Here is a 23,525-nt window from a genome sequence, read left to right on the forward strand (position 1 = left end):
ATTTTGTTGCACCAATGTCGCGCAACAATTTTTATAATGGCAGTCTATGGTGTCGCACTGCAACATGCGACATGCTGCGACTGCGACGCGACAGTCGCAGAAAATCCATTCAAGATGGATTTTTCTGCGACTGTCGCGTCGCAGTCGCAACATGTCGCATGTTGCAGTGCGACACCATAGACTGCCATTATAAAAATTGTCGCGCGACATTGGTGCAACAAAATGTCGCGCGACAACTGTTGCGCCCTATCTGTCGCGCGACTTTTTGTCGCGCGACAAATGTCGTCGTGTAGACCTAGCCTAAAAGTCACAAATTTTTGTGCAAAATTTGCATCACCAAAATGTTCAACCTTTTTAAACTAGGAAACCATCATACAGGCTAAAAAAAAATCCCCCTTATGTATTTTATTTTAAAAAAAAATTTTTTATGTACTATACAAACCATTTAATATGTGCCTCTGAGGTTAGTACATAGGTTATTGTATTTTAGTGTAAATATCATGCTTTAATGATATTTTATATTTTCCTTGTGTTTTAGTGTAGTAGTATATGAAATATGCATGTGTTTAGTGATAAGCTTTGTGTATCAGGTTACCTTTCAGTGTAGAGCTGGACTTTACAGTGTCAGTTCATTGCAGTGTAGTTGTATGAATCTAAAGTAGAGTGAGAAATGTTGTAACCTTTTAGAATTTTGTGGATTGCATGCATTTAACCAAAACTTTCTTAGATCATAATAGTAAAAATAGATTATGAAAACCCAATAAAATATTAAAGACATATTATCTTCATAGTGGTCACAGCTTTTCATTCTGATGCATATCGTCAAATCCCCTACATAGTCATAAATGAAATGGGTTCTGGAATATTTATTAAAGGTATTTTTCAGGGCTTACGCTGGGTTCACACCTGAGCGTACTCTGTATGCGCGATTTTATCGGGCATTTACATGCGCGGCTCCGGAAACAAGCAAACGCCCATTGTCGCGCGTTCCCGGAACGCGTGACATTACGCCCCAAAGAAGCTCCTGTACTTCTTGGAGCATAGGGCGTTTTTTTTTCAGCGCGTTCGTACGCGCTGTAAAACGCTCAGGTGAGAACCATGCCCATAGGGAATCATTGGTTCTTGCCTGTTGAGCGTTTTACAGCACGTAGTAAAACGCTCAGGTGTGAACCCTGCCCTTGATCAGGGCTGGCCAACCTGCGGCTCTCCAGCTGTTGTAAAACTACAATTCCCACCATGCCCTGCTGTAGGCTGATACTGTAGGCTGTCTGGGTATGCTGGGAGTTGGAGTTTTGCAACAGCTGGAGAGCCGCAGGTTGGCCAGCCCTGACTTAGATAATAATAGCCTATCCTCAGAATAGTTCATGAATATCAGATTCGTGGGGGTCCAACACTTTGCATCCTGATCAGCTGTTTTCAGCAGGTGCTGACACCAGGAACTAAACAGCATATTGAGCTGGGAGCGGAAGACTCTATATACTCTGAAGTGATTGTGCCAGGGTAATGTAGCTCAGCTCCAATTCAAGTGAAAACTACAGTTTAAGGAGCTGTCCATAGACTATAAAGTTCCTGCTGCTGGTGGCTGGCCGAAAAAGCTGATCAGTAGGGGTGCAGGACATCGGACTTCCACAGATCTAATATTGATGTCCTATCCTGAGAATACGTCATCAATATATAAGTCCTGGAAAACCCCTTTAAAAATTGGTGGGGACCGGTATTAAAAAAAAACAAAAAAAAAAGTATTTACCTTTGTCCCACTAGTCCCAGCAAGGATCAAAGTGGGAGAGACCAGAGTGGCAGCATAGGAGGGGCAGGGTTTTAAAGGTGAGTAAAGGGGTTTATAAAATTTTACACAGCCTCCTGCTCCCTATTAGATAAAAAAAAAATCCTTAACCTTAGGTAACAATTAGGAAATTACTGCATACTTTATTATTGAGTTCAGTGTACGGCGTTTGGAGATCTATGTGTAAAAAACTGTGTACCAATCATTATAAAAACACATATATTAAAGAAGCACTCCCACAAAATTGGTATTCTCTGACCTGTTAGAAAGGTACATGATGTAAACTGTAGTAAATGTAATCTTCTCACCAGTGACTGTATTTGTGAGCTATCCCCTCCCTTCTGATCCTCAGCTGTGTCATGTGACCAGCAATCAGACTTTCCAAATAACGCAGCATCTTATGTGCGGACAGGAAGCCATTTTCTCTATGTATTCTGATGGGAGCCTCAAAGTTAGTCTCATAGGAATGAATAGAGAAGTAACAAATTTTATGTCTGGTGTCAGTTGGAGATCAGAGAGCTGGTCACATGACACAGCTGAGGATCAGAAGGGAGGTTATAACTCACACATACAGACACTGGTAAGAAGATTACCTTCACTACAGTTTACATCATGTACCTTTCTAACAGGTCAGAAAATACATTTTTTGTGGGAGTTCTATAGAATATATGTTGCTTATTTCGAACAAGATGCTACCATATATCTTTGCTCAGTAGTCTTCTGTCATATTGCCATCTTCTTTATCACACTTTAAATGTTTTCCTCAATAGTAGTGTTCTCCACCTTGCTATCCTCTTATTAGCAAGTACACCATTCTTAGTCAGTGTTACCTAATGGCAGACTTTGAGATATACTCCTGGAGATTAAGCTTACTGTTTAGATTGTACTCTCACATTGACAGGGATTCCATGATACTGTTTTACATTGATAACTGTACTTGTATTCTACGTTACAAAGAAATAGTAACATTATTAATTCCTTGCAGGTTGTCGAGATTTCTTTTAACAATGCGGAACTGGGCAGTGAGACACTTAAATCAAGAAGATCAGCGTCCAGACTCTTTCCTGGAGAGATTCCGAGGCCCGGAGCTTAAAGAGGTGTCCAGCAGGAACAGCTTCATACATTCTGTAATAGACAACCAAAACCCAGATAAGCTGGAGAGGTCAAATAGGTACTGTTATAATGATGTTGTGTGCCTATTATCATCAGTCTTATGCACTTTGTGCATCATTGTGCGACTGTTGTGAGATCCTTGGTATCAGTGTATGACTGTTGTGAAATTTTTGGTATCAGTGTGTGATTGTTGTATGATCCTTGGGGTTAGTGTATGATTCTTAAAGTATGGAAGGCTGGACAGCATACCGAGTAAACCAGCAGTGGGTGCATGTCTCCAGGGAAAGTAGTAAGCTTCCCCCGTACTTGATAGGGTAATCCACATAAAAATGGGATGGAGACAGCACGTCCTTTTATTTACATTTATTGCAGATGCAACGTTTCGTCTAAGGAGCCTTTTTCAAGCATGTATGATTGCTGTGAGATTTTTGGTATCAGTGTATGAGATTCTTTTGTGTCAGTGTGTGAGATCCTATGTGTCAGTGTTTGATTGTTGTGAGATCCTATGTGTCAGTGTGTGATTGTTGTGAGATCCTATGTGTCAGTGCGTGATTGTTGTGGGATCCTTGGTGTCAGTGTGTGATTGTTGTGAGATCCTAGGTGTCAGTGTGTGATTGTTGTGAGATCCTAGGTGTCAGTGTGTGATTGTTGTGAGATCCTAGGTGTCAGTGTGTGATTGTTGTGAGATCCTATGTGTCAGTGCGTGATTGTTGTGGGATCCTTGGTGTCAGTGTGTGATTGTTGTGAGATCCTAGGTGTCAGTGTGTGATTGTTGTGAGATCCTAGGTGTCAGTGTGTGATTGTTGTGAGATCCTAGGTGTCAGTGTGTGATTGTTGTGAGATCCTAGGTATCAGTGTGTGATTGTTGTGAGATCCTAGGGGTCAGTGTGTGATTGTTGTGAGATCCTAGGTGTCAGTGTGTGATTGTTGTGAGATCCTAGGTGTCAGTGTGTGATTGTTGTGAGATCCTTGGTATCAGTGTGTGATTGTTGTGAGATCCTTGGTATCAGTGTGTGATTGTTGTGAGATCCTAGGTGTCAGTGTGTGATTTTTGTGAGATCCTTGGTGTCAGTGTGTGATTGTTGTGAGATCCTTGGGGTTGGTGCAAGATTGTTGTGAGATACTAGGTATCAGTGTATGCTTGTTCTGAGTTCCTTGGTATCAGTGTGTGATTGTTGTGTGATCCTTGGTATCAGTGTGTGATTGTTGTGAGATCCTAGGTGTCAGTGTGTGATTGTTGTGAGATCCTTGGTGTCAGTGTGTGATTGTTGTGAGATCATTGGTGTCAGTGTGTGATTGTTGTGAGATCCTTGGTGTCAGTGTGTGATTGTTCTGAGATCCTTGGTGTCAGTGTGTGATTGTTCTGAGATCCTTGGTGTCAGTGTGTGATTGTTGTGTGATCCTTGGTATCAGTGTGTGATTGTTGTGAGATCCTTGGTGTCAGTGTGTGATTGTTCTGAGATCCTTGGTGTCAGTGTGTGATTGTTCTGAGATCCTTGGTGTCAGTGTGTGATTGTTGTGTGATCCTTGGTATCAGTGTGTGATTGTTGTGAGATCCTTGGTAATCATTGTGTGATTATTGTAAAGAAGAATATAGCATGTTGAAGTATAAAAGCACCATAAAAACATATTGACACTAATGGTACAACTTCAAGTAAGCTTTTGTTCAATCCTTCCTGTCAACCTTGCTGCAGTATTAGTGGTACTATGTGTTGTTATTATTGCCATTGCTTCTGAAGTTTTTGGCAATTGGTGTCCATTGAACACAGACTAAAGCTGTGTTTCCATGTTTAGCTTTTTTGAAGCCAAAGCCAAGGGATCATATACAGATAACACATATAAGGCTACTTTTACATTAGCATTTTCAATTCTGCTATTGAGATCTGTCATAGGATCTCAATAGCGGAAGAAAACACTTTTGTTTTGTCCCCATTCATTGTCAAATGGGACATTACGGAACTGAACGAAATGGAATGCACCAAAATGCATTCCGTTCCAATTGGTTGCATCCCCATCGTGGACAGAAAAACGCTGCAAGCAGCGTTTTTCTGTCCGCAATGTGGTGCGGAGCAAGACGGATCCATCCTGACACACCATGGAAGTCAATGGGGATGGATCCGTTTTCTCTGACACAATACATAACGGATCCATCCCCCATTGACTTTCAATGGTGTTCAAGACCGATCCGTCATGGCTATAGAAGACATAATACAAGCGGATCCGTTCATGACGGATGCATGCGGTCGTATTATTGTAACGGAAGCATTTTTGCATATCCATGACGGATCCGCAAAAAACGCTAATGTGAAAGTAGCCTAACAAAAAGAGTGAGACGTCTACTCTTTTGGAATCCAATCCTGGCTTTGGGTTCAAAATCCACTCACTCATCTAATTAGAATGGAATGGAAACAGAAATAACTGACTCATCTTGGTCTATTTTGACTTAAAGGGAACCTGTCACCGGTTTTATGGTGTCCTAACTAAGGGCAACATAAATAAGTGACTGATTCGCTTAGCAAAATGCTGGGTCACTTTCTTTAATTGACCCAGTCAATCTGCCAACATCTTGTATTGAAAAGCTCAAGCTGATAATGATGAGTCATGAATATTCATGAGCTCCTGACTCTCCCCGCCCACCTGCTGCTGAATGACAGTTTGTTTCCATATGAATCAGCAGCATGTGGGCAGGGGAGTGGCTATAGCTCTGAATTAAATATACGCTGGACTCACTGACATCACGCTGGACTCGAATCAGCTCATTAGCATGCGGCATGCAGCATCTTTGTGTGTATATTATGAGGTAACCATCTGTCACACCAGTAAGTGAATACATCTAAGGTACTTTTTAGTAGTTAATGATTGTATATAATTAGTTAGATTGTAATCAAATATCCACATGACAGGTTCCCTTTAAGACAAAAGTAATGTGCACATTATGTCCAAACCAGACAGCCAGACACATTAACTGTTTTGGCTGCTGCTGTCTTGATGGTATGCGGACAGGTACATGCATAGTACAAACTACATGTAATAAGTATCAACTAGAGAACCTTTACCTCTAATATAAGCTTTTCTTAGCTACACACAGGAGTGGATACAAAGTGGAGGAGAAATATAAGCCATTCCTTTATTTTGTTTTCCTTCTAGATCCACTTCTGGTTTGGCTAGAAAAAAACGGTTGTACCTGTGATTCCAGTCTAAGATTTACTAGACTATAAAAGGCACCGAAAGCAGAAAATAAAGAAAGGAAATGTTGAAACTAACTCTGATGGTCTAGGGTAGTGGAGGGATTAATAACAGTTTCCCTAATGGTCTAGGGTAGTAAAGGGGTTAATTCCCTGCTTCAAATGTGGTCTAGGGTAATAGAGGGTAATACCTGCATCTGTGATGATCTAGGGCAGCGATGGCGAACCTTTTAGAGACCGAGTGCCCAAACTGCGACCCAAAACCCACTTATTTATGGCAAAGTGCCAACACAGCAATTTAACCTGCATACTACAGTCCAGTCCAGTATATCTTCTTTGTACTTTATCATTTACCAATAATACCTGCCTACATTCAGTGCACTGCCTGTGCGTTCATAGCTCACCCTGTGCTGATGAATGGCATGAAAAGTCTAAGGCATATTGATGCACCATAGACTTTTTCCAGGGTGCGGGTGCCCAAAGAGAGGGCTCTGAGTGCCACCTCTGGCACCCGTGCCATAGGTTCGCCACCACTGATCTAGGGAAACAGGTGTTAAAGCCTGCTCCCCAACTGTCTAAAATAATGAAGGGCTTAAAGGGCTTCTGTCACCCCACTAAAGTCTTTTTTTTTTTTTGGGGCTAGTTAAATTCCTTATACTGCGATATATGAAAATATAATGGTGTTACTTACTTTCCTTCAGCAGTTTCTTCTAAAAACTAACTTTTATAATATGTAAATGAGGTCTCTACCAGCAAGTAGGGCGTCTACTTGCTGGTAGCCGCCGCAAAAAAACACCCCCTCGTCCTGTTGATTGACAGGGCCAGCCGCGATCTCCTCCTCCGGCCGGCCCTGTCAGCATTTCAAAAATCGCGCGCCTGTGTTCATTCGGCGCAGGTGCTCTGAGATGAGGAGGCTCACCTCCTCAGCACTCCCTCTGTGCGCCTGCACTGATTACATCTTCTCTTTCGGTGATGTCATTGGCGCAGGCGCACTGAGGGAGTTCTGAGGAGGGCGAGCCTCCTCATCTCAGAGCGCCTGCGCCGAAAGAACACAGGCGCACGATTTTTGAAATGCTGACAGGGCCGGCCGGAGGAGGAGATCACGGCTGGCCCTGTCAATCAACAGGACGAGGGGGTGTTTTTTTGCGGCGGCTACCAGCAAGTAGACACCCTATTTGCTGGTAGAGACCTCATTTACATATTATAAAAGTTAGTTTTTAGAAGAAACTGCTGAAGGAAAGTAAGTAAGAGCATTATATTTTCATATATCGCAGTATAAGGAATTTAACTAGCCCCCCCAAAAAATGACTTTAGTGGGGTGACAGAAGCCCTTTAATGTCTCCTGTAATGGAAGGGTAGTGTCTGCTGCCCTGGTGGTCTGGGGTAATGGAGGGGGTTAATGCTTACTCCTCTAATGGTCCAGGATGGCGGTAATGATCAGGTCTGTGATGGATTTGGCTAGTGGAAGAGTTCATACCTTGAGTCCAGTGGTTTACTCACCTGCTCAGGCTTCGGTTATGCTTCCTGTGCCCTGATGCGCTCAGCTTCCCCTTACTGCGCTGCAGTGAGGCTTTTGGTTATGATGGCTATACATGCAATATATTGCCTCTATGACACAGGGCAATACAACTATTATCTACACATGTTGCAGACACCAGTCTTAGGAAATGATAAGGCTAAAGAAAGAACAATAACAAGTAAACATTGATTCATATCCATGCTGATGAGGTGGGCGCATGACAACTCCACTCGCTGTGTGTCCATTAGAGATCATCATTTTGCATATCCATAAAACCTTGCTTGGACATGACACTTCTTCTGTTGTCTTTTGCTTATTAAATGCTTGTATTCCCCATAATATAACACTTCTAGAGCATCGTTCCTTACAAATCTGTGTTGTGCTGCTTCTTCTATTACTCCAAGAAATGCATGACTAAATTGAGAACTGGGTTTTACTAGTGACAGACCCCTTTGACAATGAAAATGGTAATACCTAGTTGTCACTCTATTCATGAATTTCTAGTAGGAACAACAGTGGAACACCACAACGGTGAGATCTAAGAAAAGATGCCTCTGACTCATGATTTCATGGGGTACAGAAGTAGTCACTGAAACTGACATGTTTTCTTGTAAGACTATAACACTTACAGAATGGGTAATGTGTAGGGTAACAGTTCAGATGTTCTGAGAATACTCTATGGACTGCCAGGCTGCATGAGACATTAGCATGTAGTCTAATAAAAAATACCCATGTGACATGGATCTAAAGCTGACGATATCTGTGTCAGTTTTCCCCAATTCATTTGCTGGTTAGTAAAAGACACACAATGTGAAATATCTGCAACAATCACAAGGTTTTTGGAATCATTGCACATATAATTCATGTGGATTGCTGCAGTGTATTTTTCATTTAATAGCTTATTAAATGCTTATTCACAGGGGTTACTCATTGGTTACCCAGGTCCAAGTTTGGGTTGACCATTAGAATGAATTTCCATTGGCATGGACTGTTTTTCACCATAATACACCCCAAATAAAAATAACTATTATTGTGTAGAGGTATACTAGGGCCTGAGAGGTTCATGTCAGTAGCTAAAAACCTTCCTAGTGGGAAGTAGTAGTTTAAACCGCCTCCTCTAAGAAGGTTGCGAATTTCTTAAAAGTTTGATTAGACTGATTCACTGAATTAAAAAAAAAAAAAAATTGCTTTGTGAAGAATTACTTCGTCACGAAGCGCATTTTTTTTAGCGGGTGCAATGACAGGGAGCTGCAATAGCGCCGCCCCCGTCATTGTACCCCTCAGCCTCAGATGCTGCATTCATACATGATCGCGGCCTCTAAAATGTAAAATTAGCATATATTTTTTTTTAAATCAAACTTACCTCCTCCATTTGCTCGCAATGGGCCGGCCGACGCCATCTTGCTTGAAGATCTCGGCCGAAATCCTGTGCGGCGCGAGATTACGTAATCACGCCGGCTGGCGTGATTATGTAATCTCACACGGGATTTTGGCCTAAGCTCTTCAAGCAAGATGGAGGCTGGCGGCCCATCGCAAACAAATGGAGGAGGTAAGTTTGATTTTTTGTTTTTTTATACTATTTCAGGTTTAATAGATTCGCTGACACGAAGCACGAGGAAATTTGGTTTCTAGGCAAATAGAATTTATCCTGAAATTCGGATCGAATTCTACTTCGTGGGATTCAATTCGCTCATCTCTAGTTGCTAGCATCTTATCCTAGATGTCAGGAAAATCTCTTGGCACAAATGATCAGAGCTGGTGACATCATTCACCCGTGTTGGCCCTTCCACTTCAGTCTACAAACCCAAATCACAAAGACCCAATGACCAGTCACTCTAGCAATAAATATTAAATGTACTATTTTATTTTGTACTAAGTAACTTGTTTATGAGTATTTTATGATTTAATGTTATTTCAGTCATTGGGCTCTTGCCGAGTTTAATGTCAACAACAGCAACAATACTGATGAGTAAGTTATCCGTAGAAGAGAATCCCTTAGAGTCCTTAGTTGTGGTGAAATGTGATTTTATTCTGACAGCTTTTATGTAGAAAATGGTAGTGTAGAATCCCAAAGTTACCACTTCCATGATCATTCAATGTTGTGTTCCCAACCTCCCTGTATCATGACCCTTGTGTCATCCTCTCTATTTTATTGTATTCTTTTGCTTGTATGAATTGTGCCATCATCCAGTCATTCAGGTAAACCTGCAATCCACATACTTAACCATAATCTTTTTAAGAATACAATTATCATCAGTCCACATTAACCACCAGGGTCACCATTAAAATCCATAGATTACAACCCCAACTATCAGCCTAATCTCTGTGGCAGATATAAGACCAGGAATTTCAGCATACTCGGCTTGTCTAATAAAAGTAGGCACAGATTTCACAGACAACATACATTGACTCCTACTGACTGATTTAAGTTGGAAGCTCTGGTAAGAACAGGAGTTCTCCGTGGTAAGCATTCATTAGATAGTTCCTTAGAGTCTCCATAATAACTTTACATTTTCCTATGCTCTGTATACCAGGCAGTACCTACATGTTTCTCTCTAGAAGGTGTCTCATCAGGTTTTATATGTCACACGTGGTAGATATTTGTTCTAAACATTTGAATGGGGTAATTTCACGGTCAAACAACAATATGACTGTGACAGCCTCTGACAATATCCTTATTTATTTGCTAGTTTATTGGAGCCAGGCATGTATACCTGAGTTAGTGTGTCAATGATTGTCAAAAGATCTGTAATTACCTTATAATAACAGCTTTCATTAATGTCCCCTGTCCCTTTCCACTGCTCCCTTAAAAGACAGTTGCTAGGGCTTGTTTGTCTTCCTTTTAGTTTAAACAGAAGACAGAGGGGCGGTCTTCTACACTGTATGCCTGCATTAGGTTTCAGAGTGAGGAGGCGTGTCTCTCAGTAACCCAATCTGATTGGCTGGCAGGGAGCTGCTGGCTACAGCATGTGTGTATGGGAAGTGAGGGAAAGCAGTTTTGGCCTCAGAGAACTGTCAGAGGAGCCATCTTGAGAAGGTCCTCATATTGTAAATGTTAAAACAGCCGTAACTAAGGGAAAAACTGAAGGAAAACAGTGGTATGTGAAGAAACTAAAGATTGCTTTATGCATAATGCTGCTGCAGCAGTAACATATGCTAAAATAGATTTTTTTTTTTTTTTTAAAACATCACGGTTACACTTTAAAGTTGTTCTCCAGGATTAGAAAAAAAAAAAAAGGTTAGCATTTTGGCCACTAGCAGCACCACTCTTCTGCATGGGCTTTGTCTGGTATTGCAGCACATTCCTATTAAAGTGAAAAAAACTTATTTGTAATATCATAAACAGTCCTTGGTCAAGAGTGGCACTATTTCTAAAAAAAAAAAAAAAAAAAAAAAAAGAACACTTTAAGGGTCCATTCACACGTCCGTTGTTTCTTTCCTGATCTGTTCCGTTTTTTGCGGAACAGATCTGGACCAGATCTGGACCCATTCATTTTCAATGGGTCCTGAAAAAAAATCAGACATTGTGCTGTCCGATTTTTTTCAGGACCCATTGAAAATGAATGGGTCCAGATCTGGTCCAGATCTGTTCCGCAAAAAACGGAACAGATCAGGAAAGAAACAACGAACGTGTGAATGGACCCTAAAGGTATTTTCCAGGTCTACTATACTGATGACCTACCATCCGATAGGTAATTAATATCAGATCAGTGAGGGACCGACTCCTGGCTCCCAGTCCAATCAGCTATTTAAGGAGATTGCGATGCTCCTATGAGCGTCGCTGCCTCCTCCTTTTAATGCAGACAATGGAACATTGGTAAACTGTATAGAATGTCTTTTTGGAGATTTTTGTTAAAAATTCCTCTGCATTCAGTAAATATTTATGACAGGTGGAGGATCACTTTAATAGGAGGAGTCAAGTATTAGAGCATAAGACGGGACATACATATTATTATGACATATGAAAAGATGTCGGTATTGCAATAATTATGACACAAAGAACATTGGTTTATCTGCAAATTCTAGGCCTCACTTCTGTGCTCCGATATGATGAAATTGATCCTCTATTCTGTATGAGTGCCAGGTACATAGAACAAGTTAGGTCTAAGGGGAACATCAAATCAGTTACATCAGTTTTGTGGTCTAAAAAAGTCACAAGTCATAGGAACTGCAACATTTTCTGCAACATTTGGTTAAATTTGCAACATTGTGTGATCCTTGCCACTTTTCACAGAGCTAAAAGTGAGATTACACCTGGATTATGGCACATTTACTATGTGCGACTTTTTCACAATTTACACCAGACAACCCCCTGTACTTTTACACCTGAAGGTGTAAACCACATTGCACTCACACCAGATATATTACTAAGCTGCACCATTTCATAAATTTGGAGCAGTAACACAAACAGGGGTGCACCACCAATGAGGCCAGGTGAGGAGATCAGGCAGCACCAGGTACGGGCAAGGTGGGGGGGGGGGGGGGTGGGGGGCGGAAGACCATGGACAATGAGCGCTTACTCTCATGTCAAGCTATCATATAATTTCAAGCAGCATAATAATGTAATTTCCCTCCATTACTGAATGTGCAATATTTCTGCATCACACGAGTCACTTACATAATCCAGTTATTTAAAATTTACAATCTGAATAATGTCTGGAAAATGGTCACAAATTCATTCATCAGCAATTAGGCTGCTTGCTCTTGTGGCTGCTCTGTTCTATTCTCTGAAAAGCCTCTTTCCACTCTCCATGTGAATGCATTAAACAGCAAAAAGAACGACCAGAATGCTGCCAATGAGAACAAAGAGCAAAAAAAGGAGGACAAAAAGGATGCAAAAAATGATGATAAAAAGGATGATAAAAAAGATGATAAAAAGGATGATAAAAAGGAAAATGAGTAAGTACTGAGAGCTGTGCTGCTGCAGATTTATTTGCTGGCCGTGTTTGTTGGGAATTGGATATAGACAAATGATTGTCATGGATTTTAAATTTGCCTGGTTGTTTCTCAAGGGACAAACATTGACACAATATTTACCCTTTATGCATAAAACCCCCCCAGTATTTTTCAGAATGAATGTTTTAAAATATTACATAAATTTTGTTATTCTAAAAAATACACATACAAATATGATTGCGCTTGCATTGTATAGCAAATAAACTGAAAACAATGTATATGCTACATTGTAGTGGCTTAAAGAGGTCGTCCGGTCGCAAAATCAAAATTCTTTTTATGTGCTCCTAACACCATGCATACATATGCCCCCAATACCTGTTTTTCATGTCCGAGCTTGTTACACCCAGACATGAATCTACTTCCCACTCAGTATCTAACTCCCATCACTGACCGTCCACAGGCTCTTCCCTCACCATCTCCAGAGTGTAATAAACAGCTGGAATCAGCAAGCACACCCAAACACATCTGTATCTAATCCTATCCTGTGTGATACAGCCTGCTGAGCTGTGTATCTAAACTCATCGCTGACCGTCCACAGGCTCTTCCCTCACCATCTCCAGAGTGTAATAAACAGCTGGAAGCAGCAAGCACTCCCAAACACATCTGTATCTAATCCTATCCTATGTGATACAGCCTGCTGAGCTGTGTATCTAAACTCATCACTGACCGTCCACAGGCTCTTCCCTCACCATCTCCAGAGTGTAATAAACAGCTGGAATCGGCAAGCACATCCAGATACATCTGTATCTAATCTTATCCTGTGTGATACAGCCTGCTGAGCTGTGTATCTAAACTCATCACTGACCGTCCACTGGCTCTTCCCTCACCATCTCCAGAGGGTAATAAACAGCTGGAAGCAGCAAACACACCCAAACACATCTGTATCTAATCCTATCCTGCGTGATACAGCCTGCTGAGCTGTGTATCTAAACTCATCACTGACCGTCCACAGGCTCTTCCCTCACCATCTCCAGAGGGTAATAAACAGCTGGAATCAGCAAGCACACCCAAACACATCTGTATCTAATCCTAACATGTATGTGTGTCTGATACACAGCCTGTTGTGTGCGATACTACCTGCTGAAGTGTGTATCTAATCCCATCTTCTATGATACAGCCTGCTGAGCTGTGTATCTATTTCCATTTTGTATCCTAAAACCTGCTGAGCTGTGTATCTAAACCTTTATGCACACAACCGTATCTATTTTGCAATCCACATTTTTTACAGTCCCATTGAGTTCTATGGATTTGAGGTCCTCATTTTCAAGACCAGAATAGGAAATGTTCTGTCTTTACTGGAACTGACATACGGATGTAAAAAACACATCGCTGACGTCCATGTGCTTTCCACATCTGTATGTCAGTTCGGCGAAAGATAGAAAATGTCCTATTCTGGTCCTCATAATGCAGATCTAAAACCCATAGAACTCAATGGGACTGAAAAAAAAATGGTAATCGCACATGGACAGTAACCTTATTTAGTGGATCCGCAAAATTGCAGACCGCAAAACCGAAACGGTTCTGTGCACGAGCCCTATCACTTATACTGAGCGCCCATAACAGTGACGTCCACGGTGCCTCCATAACAGTGCCATCCACTGTGCCCCCATAACAATGACATCCGTAGTGCCCCATAACAATGACATCCACAGTGCCCCCATAACAATGACATCTACAGTGCCCCCATAACAGTGACATCCACAGTGCCCCAGTACAGTGACATCCACAGTGCCCCCGTAACAGTGACATCCACAGTGCCCCCATAACAGTGCCATTCACAGTGCCCCATAACAATGACATCTACAGCGCCCCCATCTACAGTGCCCTCATTGTGCCATCCAGTGCCCCTTGTGCCATCCAGTGCCCCCTTTGTGCCATCCATTGCCCCCTTGTGCCATCCATTGCCCCCTTGTGACATCCACAGTGCCCCCATGTGCCTTACACAGTGCCCCCAAAGTGCCCATGTGCCATCCATAGTGCCCCTAATGACATCCACAGTGCCCCCAAAGTGCCATCCAAAGTGCCCCCCATGTGCCATCCACAGTTCCCCCAATGACGTCCACAACATAGCGATCAGCCTCTGTTGCTGATCGCTATGCTGTCACTCATGTACAGCGCTTACATTGCGCTGTACAAGAGTCAGTACAGGCTTCACATAGAAGTCTATACACTCAGAAGACGGCCGGCGGTCCCGACGCATGCGCAGTAGTGTGCAAGCGATGGGACCGAGGGAGGCCGGTGAGGCGGTGACGTCAGTGATGACGTTCCATCTCCTGCCTCAGGCAGGAAAAGAAGAAGACGGCGCTGGACTGGAAGACGTGAAAATGCTTCAGGAGTGGTCACGTGACAGTGAAGAGAATCATAGGAAGGGCTGCGCTGTGGAGGGTAAGTATTGGTGTAATAACCTTCCTTCCACAGGTAATGAAGATGGGCAATTTTCAAGTAGGGGCCAGAGAACCCCTTTAATCTGAAATGTAAAGAAAACAACATTTTTGAAATTTTTGCTAATTTATTAAAAAGGAAAAACTAAAATTTCACATGGACATTAGTATTCAGACCCTTTTGCTATGACGTTTAAATGTATTTCTGGGGCCCTCCTATTTCTCGATTATCTTTGAGATGTTTCTACACCTTGATTCAAGTTCACCTGTGGTATATTCATTTCACTAGGCATGATTTGGAAAGATAAACCCCTAAGATCTCATAGCTGACAATTCATATCAAAGCAAAACCCAAACCATGAGCATGAAAGAACTGCCTGTAGAGCTCAGAGACAGGATTGTGTGGAGGCCCAGATTCAGAGAAGAGTTCAAAAAAAATCTGCTGCACTGAAAGTTCCCAAAAGCACAGTGGCCTCCATAATTCTTAAATAAAAGAAGTTTGGAACAACCAGGACTCTTCCTAGAGCTGGCCTCCCCACCAAACTAATTAATCGGGGGAGAAGGGCCTTAGCAAGAGAAGTGACCAAGAACCTGATGGTCACTCTAGCTTAGCTCCAAAGGTCCGGTGTGCAGATGGAAGAAACTTTCAATAGCTCAACCAACCCAACACTGCAGCACTCTATCAATCTGGGCTTTATGGCAGAGTGGCCAGAATGAAGCCTCTCCTCAGTAACAGACACATGGAAGGCTGTCTGGAGTTTGCAAAAAAAAAAAAAAAGACTGTGAGAAACAAGATTTTCTGGTCTTATGAAACCAAGATTAAACTTTTTGGCCTCAATTCTAAGTGTCATGTCTGGAGAAAACCAGGCACTGCCAAATGGTATCCCTACAGTGAAACATGGTGGTGACAGAATTATGCTGTGGGGGTATATTTCAGTGGCTGGAATAGGGAAAGCTGAATGGAGCAAAGTACAGAGAGCTTCTTAATTAAAATCTGATCCTGTGTGCTCAGGACCTTAGACTGTGCTGAAGGTTTACCTTCCAACAAGACAATGACCCTAAGCAAACAAGCAAGACAACACAGGAATAACTTTGGAAAATGTTGTGAATGTCCCTGAGTGGCCCAGGCAGTCCTGACTTGACCCCAATCAAACATCTCTGGAGATGAAAATCACCTGAAAATGGGTGTCCACCAATGGTCCCCATGTAATGAATGCCAAAGGTGCTTCAACAAAGTATTGAGTAAAAGGTCTGAATATTTAGGTAAATGCAATAGTTTTCCTTCTAAATAAATTAGTAAATATTTTGAACTTTCTCTTTTCACTTTGCCATTATGGGGTATTGAGTGTAGAACGATGGGGAAAAAAAAACTTACATTTTTCATTTTAGCACAAAGCCGCAATATAACAAAATGTGGGAAAAAAAGTGAAATGGTCTGAAGACTTTCTGAATGCACTGTAATGTTTTAATTGCTCTTATATAATATTCTAATTTTCTGAGATACTGACTTTTGGGTTTTCATTAGATATAAACCATAATCATCTACATTAAAAAAATAAACGCTTGAATTAGATCACTCTGTGTCTAATAAATCTATATATGAGTTTCACTTTTTGAAGTGGATTGCTAAATAAATTTACTTTTGGATGGTATTCTAATTTATTGAGGTTCACCTGTACATGGGGAATGCAAGCAGTTGAGAGGTTACAGGTCCTCCTTAAGAAAGCTGTATTAATTTTATGCATTAGGTTTTATAGGTTAAAGGGAGACATGAAAATGCTGGAATATCCCTTTGAGGCTGCTTTCCCATTTAGTCAGAAGAATTACCTACTATGTATTTCAACAGATCCCATAAAGGGAAGAGAAGAAGAAATGCAGAAGCAAGGACAAGGACAGCTGACTTCCTTTAAAAAATACTTGCTATGTGGAATACTGGCTTCTTTGTTTCATTTTAATCAGATTTCTGACAGTTATTTGTTTGTTTGTTTTTTAGGGAAAAAAAATCACTGCAGTTGTCCCATTGCTAATGCTTGGTGGCAGAGCTTTCTTCTTCATGTAGTCATGATACATATATTTTTTTATTCTAGAAAGAAAAAAGAAATATTTGTGATTGATCCAGCCAGTAACTTCTACTACAGATGGCTATCAATCATCTCTGTACCTGTGCTGTATAACTGGTGCTTTCTGGTGTGCAGGTAAGGAGAGCAGACACCCTCTCTGTCATCGATATCAACCCCATTAAATTGTCCAGGTATACAGAATAACAATTGGATTTGTTTGTGTTTCAAAGAGCCTGTTTTGATGAACTGCAGAACAATAACATTATCCTGTGGATGGTCCTGGATTACAGTGCGGATTTTTTATACATCATGGATATAGTTGTCAGGTTTAGAACAGGTAAGTTATTCCAAGATCAGCAATGCCAGTGTCTGTCTTTCGAGGTTTCTTTTAGACTGTTCAATGATAAATAGATTAAAGAGATCAAATATACCAATTCTTGATGATTTCAGGAGAGCGACATAAGTGAGTGATCCACTGTCTTCCTCTCTTAGAGTACTTAATGACTTCTACAAGTGTTTCCCCTTTTTGTATGCCATCCTATTACTCTGTCATTACATCAGCCAGATGCCCTATATAGCCAGATATAAATGTTTCTAGAATTCTACGTATATGATCTCTGTTAAAATCCTTAAAGGGACACTGACAGGCCCAATAACCATAATTAGCTGTACATATGCATGCACAGGTCTTCTAATGTGCATTAAAAACATATAATTATAACCCTTGTCCACATTATGTATACAGTAAACTGAAGTTTTATAACCTGAAGTAATCGCTGTTCTTTCTGCCCAAGGGGCGGGGTTTCAGCTTCACTTGCGCCCAGCCAGCATCAGCCCAACCGCCGTTCTGAAGCGCCGCCCAGCTCATCAATATTCACTTCGCTGGGCGGCCTCTGCTGTCCCCGAGATCCGGCGCATGCTCAATAGAAAGCTATGGGTGCCGGGCGCATGCGCAGAAGCTGAAAGCGAGTCCGATGCCCATAGCTTTCTATTGGGCATGCGCCGGTCTCGGAAGGTCAGGGACAGCAGAAGCCACCCAGCAAAGCGAATATTGATGAGCTGGGCGGCGCTTCAGAACGGCGGTTGGGCTGATGCTGGCTGGGCGCAAGTGGAGCTGAAACCCCGCCCCTTGGGCAGAAAGAACAGCGATTACTAGGTTATAAAACATGAGTTTACTGTATTCATAATGTGGACAGGGGTTATACTTATATGTTTTTAATGCACATTAGAAGACCTGTGCATGCATATGTACAGCTAATTATGGTTATTGGGCCTGTCAGTGTCCCTTTAAAGGGACACCTCTAAATTGTATCACATATTAATAACTTATATGTGAATATTTTAGGTAATTCTTTTGTAAAACACGAGTGGATGGTTTTCTGCATCACATTTTTAAAGTCACTCTATGTATTCTACTTCCTGTTCTGGCTTTTTAAAGGGAGTCTATCACCAGGGAATTCACTGTTAAACTGGGCACAATGGGGGAGATTTCTAAAGACTGGCGCTTTCTGCCCCTGTCTTGAAATCCCCAGCGCTACCAGAGGATGTGCCCAATTTATGACGAGGGGCATGCCTTGTCATAAATTAGGCACATCCCCCTGCAGTCCATGCGGCTAACCAGAAATATCAGAGTTGCTGTAGATTTCTGTCTTCGTTTATGCCGTAAAACTAATGTAAATGAAGGTAAATTTGTCACTGCGGCTGGCCACGCCACCTTACCCACCCTTGCCACATCTCGTTTTAGAAAGGCTGTGAGGATGGCGAAAAAAGGGAGCTGCGACAATTTTTTTTAAAGGTCGCATCTGCAACTTTTTAACGCCATTTTTCAGGCATAAAGGGACTGATAAATCTCCCCCACTGTCTTGTGGAGCTAGCTCCACTGAATATAATGATAATTTTCATTTCGCAATCTGTTACTTTATTCTGGATGAAAAGTACTTTTAATTCATATACAGATGAGTAGTTAAGTACACTGGTAAAGAAGGTGGAACAAAGGGTCTTTACACACCTTTTTAACACACCCTTTTCACACCTTTCACGCCTCTAATAACACCTCGTTCATCCCTCAATCGCATCAATTATCTATTCCGGGTTAAGACGTCTTTAGAGCATTAGGCTAATCAATAAAATGCTCTTCTGTGAACATCTTTATCTAGGCCTATTAAGAGAACGATAGAGCTGTCATACTGTCATCCCAAATCTACATCTACTATTATCACATAGATTACTCTTCAGATAACATTTCAATGGCATATTCCTTCCAAAATTAAGAAAACCAGACATAAGATCTAAAAACAATGTTTTCTATGAAAACTGAGTTTTAAAAATACTCCATTCTGATGGAAGTATCCATTTTGAGTACACCTTTTATTAAGACCTAAAAATTCAGGTTTTGTGTATTATAAACCTAATCCTCTCTCCATCAGACCATACTATGGGGGTCCTGGAAGCTAAGATGCAGGCTACCATATGTAAGGTCCTTACACTAAAAGCTTCTTAAAAACTGATATAATTTAGTACCAGTAAAACCTTTTTATTAGATTTGTGTACTATAAACGTTTTAAAACTAAATATCTATTAAGGCTACTTTCACACTAGCGTTCGGGTGTCCGCTTGTGAGCTCCGTTTGAAGGGGCTCACAAGCGGCCCCGAACGCATCCGTCCAGCACTAATGCATTCTGAGTGGACGCGGATCCGCTCAGAATGCATCAGTCTGGCCGCGTTCAGCCTCCGCTCCGCTCAGCAGGCGGACACCTGAACGCTGCTTGCAGCGTCCGGATGTCCGCCTGGCCGTGCGGAGGCGTGCGGATCCATCCAGTCTTACAATGTAAGTCAATGGGGACGGATCCGTTTGAAGATGACACACTATGGCTCAAACGGATCAGTCCCCCATTGACTTTCAATGTAAATGTCTGGACGGATCCGTTCAGGCTACTTTGACACTTAGAAATTTTTTAACAATATAATGCAGACGGATCCGTTCTGAACGGAGCCACCGTCTGCATTATATGAGCGGATCCGTCTCAGACGGATCCGCTCTGAACGCAAGTGTGAAAGTAGCCTAACAATGTAAAGGCCCGTTCACATCACATTTTGCATCCTTTTAAAAAGATCCTATTTTCACACAATACAAGTTAATGGCAGTAGTTTGCCATCATGTTGCATGCTGCAATAGATAGTATCTTTTTTTTTAATCTTGAAAAAAGTACCTTTCAACAGGATACAAAAATGTGTACACTGAGCCTAAAAGTTTAAGCATAATGTTTCTGCAGTTTGACAGGCTTCATTCTCATGAATATTGCATCATGTGACAAACTGGTCCCCTCTACTGTGTATGCAGTAGCTGTCAGGCCTTCGAATACATGAAACGTAAAATAAATACTTACGTACACTTCACATATTTTTCAGGTTTCCTTGAGCAAGGCTTGCTTGTGAAAGATGCTAAGAAGTTAAAAGAATATTACATGAAGACTTTGCAGTTTAAGCTTGATATGTTTTCACTGTTGCCAACTGACTTGGCCTACTTCAAAGTAGGTTTTAATTACCCAGAACTACGTTTTAACCGCCTATTACGCTTTGCTAGAATGTTTGAGTTCTTCGATCGCACTGAAACTAGAACCAACTATCCTAATATGTTCCGCATAGGAAACCTTGTTCTTTATATTTTGATTATTATACACTGGAATGCATGCATTTACTTTGCAATTTCTAAAGCCATTGGGTTTGGAACAGACACCTGGGTCTACCCTAATAATTCTCATCCAGAATATGGCCGCCTTGAACGGAAATATATTTACAGTCTTTACTGGTCAACCCTCACTCTTACCACTATTGGTGAGACACCACCTCCAGTCAAGGATATAGAATTCCTCTTTGTAGTGTTTGACTTCTTAATTGGTGTGCTGATATTTGCCACCATTGTTGGTAATGTGGGATCTATGATTTCAAATATGAATGCATCAAGAGCAGATTTTCAATCCAAAATTGACTCTATAAAGCAATATATGCAATTTCGTAATGTATCAAAAGATTTAGAAGCCAGGGTAATAAAGTGGTTTGATTATCTGTGGACAAACAAGAAAACAATGGATGAAAAAGAAGTCCTAAAGAGCCTACCAGACAAATTGAAAGCAGAGATTGCAATTAATGTCCATTTGGACACTTTAAAGAAAGTTAGAATCTTTCAAGACTGTGAAGCTGGATTACTAGTGGAATTAGTTCTTAAACTAAGGCCTCAAGTGTTTAGCCCTGGTGATTATATATGTCGAAAAGGAGATATTGGACGTGAAATGTATATAATTAAAGAAGGTAAGCTGGCTGTGGTGGCAGATGATGGTGTGACACAGTTTGTAGTCCTTAGCGATGGAAGTTATTTTGGAGAAATCAGCATACTGAATATCAAAGGAAGCAAATCAGGGAACAGAAGGACAGCTAACATTCGAAGCATTGGTTATTCTGATTTGTTCTGTTTATCCAAGGATGATTTAATGGAGGCTCTCACAGAGTACCCAGAGGCTAAAACAGTGCTTGAAGAAAAAGGTAGACAGATCTTAATGAAGGATGGCCTAATTGATGAGGAAGCAGCAAAGGCTGGGGCAGATCCTAAAGACATAGAAGAAAAAGTGGAGAAGTTGGAAACTGCTTTTGACAGTTTACAGACAAGGTTTGCCAGACTACTAGCTGATTACAATTCCACACAACTAAAACTTAAACAAAGAATCACTAAAGTTGAGAAGAGGATACAAGAAAAGAATTTACTAAATGACAACGTGTCTGAAGGAGCAGACAGTGGACCAGAAACAGGCAAGGCCGAGGACACAGACAATGATAAATAGACTAGTGTATTGAGCTTTTTTTGTATTGTCAAGTGAATATTGTTTTATACATTCTTTATATTTGTACTGCATAGATTTTCTTATTTTGGCAATCTTAGTTACTTTCAAGCTTATACAATGTAAAACATTTTTGGCATATTTTCTTCAATGAGATATTTTTGTACTGTAAGAGCTTTTTAGTCTTCTATAGTAACACAGTACACGGGTTTTTCAGTATTGCTTCACTGGTATTTGTTGTAAGAGAAAAACTACTACTTTTTTACATTTTTATAAATTGATATTATTGTTTGTACATTAAATATGATAATCCAGAAACTTTTTGTTACCTACAGTACGTCTGCCATTTTACCCAACCATGTAGATAAAATTAGATACATTTTAAGGAACATTATAAAGGTTCCCTTGAAACCAGAAGCAAGATTTACACCAGACTGTTTAACAAAGAAAAAAATGACCTTTGCACCAATTTCCCAAACTTTGTCGCTGCAGCTCTCCTTTATCATGGCATAGGTGAGATCAAATTACAAGTAATCCGTTCATACTGGTGTCATGGATTCCAAATTTCCATGATAAATACAATAGATCTGTTATAATTTGTTATGATCCATAACAACTCATTAGACTATTTAATAACTTTTAATTGCTGTGCTAAATCTCAGTTTTCTTACTGGAGAGAATAACATGCTACATTATTCTGACCATCACCAAGCAGGGGAAACCTGGCAGAACAGGCCTAATGCAAGTGGTTACTGTTAAAAGCAAGCCTTGGGAATTAGTCCTATGCTCAATATATCTAAGAAACACTTGGGAATACAGCCAGAAACACTCTCAAACACATCAGCCTTTCTAGTAAATGTCAGCATTGACAAGTTGATCTGAGGTAATATATAATAATGATAATGTGATTCATTGAATGTTATAAGAACATGCGGTGTAAGTTGGCAAATTAGGGTGTTACTGAAGTAGGTGGAATATAATATGAACAAATCACTGTCCATTGTCATAGCCACAGATACAAAGAGCCATAAATCAAATAAAATCACTGAAATATAATGTCCTATTAAAACTTAAAGAAGCACCTCAGGTTTTTTTCAATAGAATGTTAACTCACCAGCAATATCCCATAAATGTTAAAACCTTTTATGGGCAACTTTGATCCCAGTCTAACTACGTGTGCAGAGCTAACTTTCCTAGTCAACATTGTGTGTGTGGAGGACTTTCTGTAAACTACAGGATTTCATCAGCATCTATCAAATGCCTACCAGCAGCTCTCAGATATCTCCTCTCCCACCCAATTGTCTTTGAATCTATAGAGTGTTGATGAAACTGATGAATTCTGCATTATGTAATGGAGCAGGAGTGCTGTAATGTCATAAAGACGACCATACAATAATTAGCTGAGAGTTATAAAACTTCCCTGACTCAGATTGTCAATATTATCTGTGTGTGCTGTGTGCAGAATCTCCTGTGTATTCTATGTACCTCCATACTGCTCTCCACTGCCTCCTGCTTGTAAGAGCTGACAGGGAGAAACCTATCCCAAGCAGGAGGCAGGGTAGAGGATTGTGAAGAGGCATCACAGAGGATGTACTGTGCAGTGTGTTATGGGATGCGTAAGGGGGTTGAACGATCGATTTTAAATTGTTTTATATGTGGTTTAGCAAAGGAAATAGTAAAAGAAAGTTGTGAGAAA

General features: G+C 40.9%; 1 protein-coding gene across 1 annotated transcript in view; it reads left to right on the forward strand.

Moving 5' to 3' along the window:
• The window catches only part of CNGA3 (cyclic nucleotide gated channel subunit alpha 3), a 30,615-nt gene extending 8,783 nt beyond the window's left edge, over positions 1-21,832 (forward strand). The window contains exons 3-8 of the mRNA XM_044285546.1: positions 2,769-2,954; positions 9,519-9,569; positions 12,371-12,499; positions 17,025-17,132; positions 17,228-17,334; positions 20,406-21,832. Of these exons, the coding sequence (XP_044141481.1) occupies positions 2,769-2,954; positions 9,519-9,569; positions 12,371-12,499; positions 17,025-17,132; positions 17,228-17,334; positions 20,406-21,832 (2,008 nt within the window). The remainder of the gene's footprint in view (positions 1-2,768; positions 2,955-9,518; positions 9,570-12,370; positions 12,500-17,024; positions 17,133-17,227; positions 17,335-20,405) is intronic.
• Positions 21,833-23,525: the final 1,693 nt, after the last annotated feature.

This window comes from Bufo gargarizans, chromosome 3 (assembly GCF_014858855.1).
Source record: "Bufo gargarizans isolate SCDJY-AF-19 chromosome 3, ASM1485885v1, whole genome shotgun sequence".
NCBI lineage: Eukaryota > Metazoa > Chordata > Amphibia > Anura > Bufonidae > Bufo > Bufo gargarizans.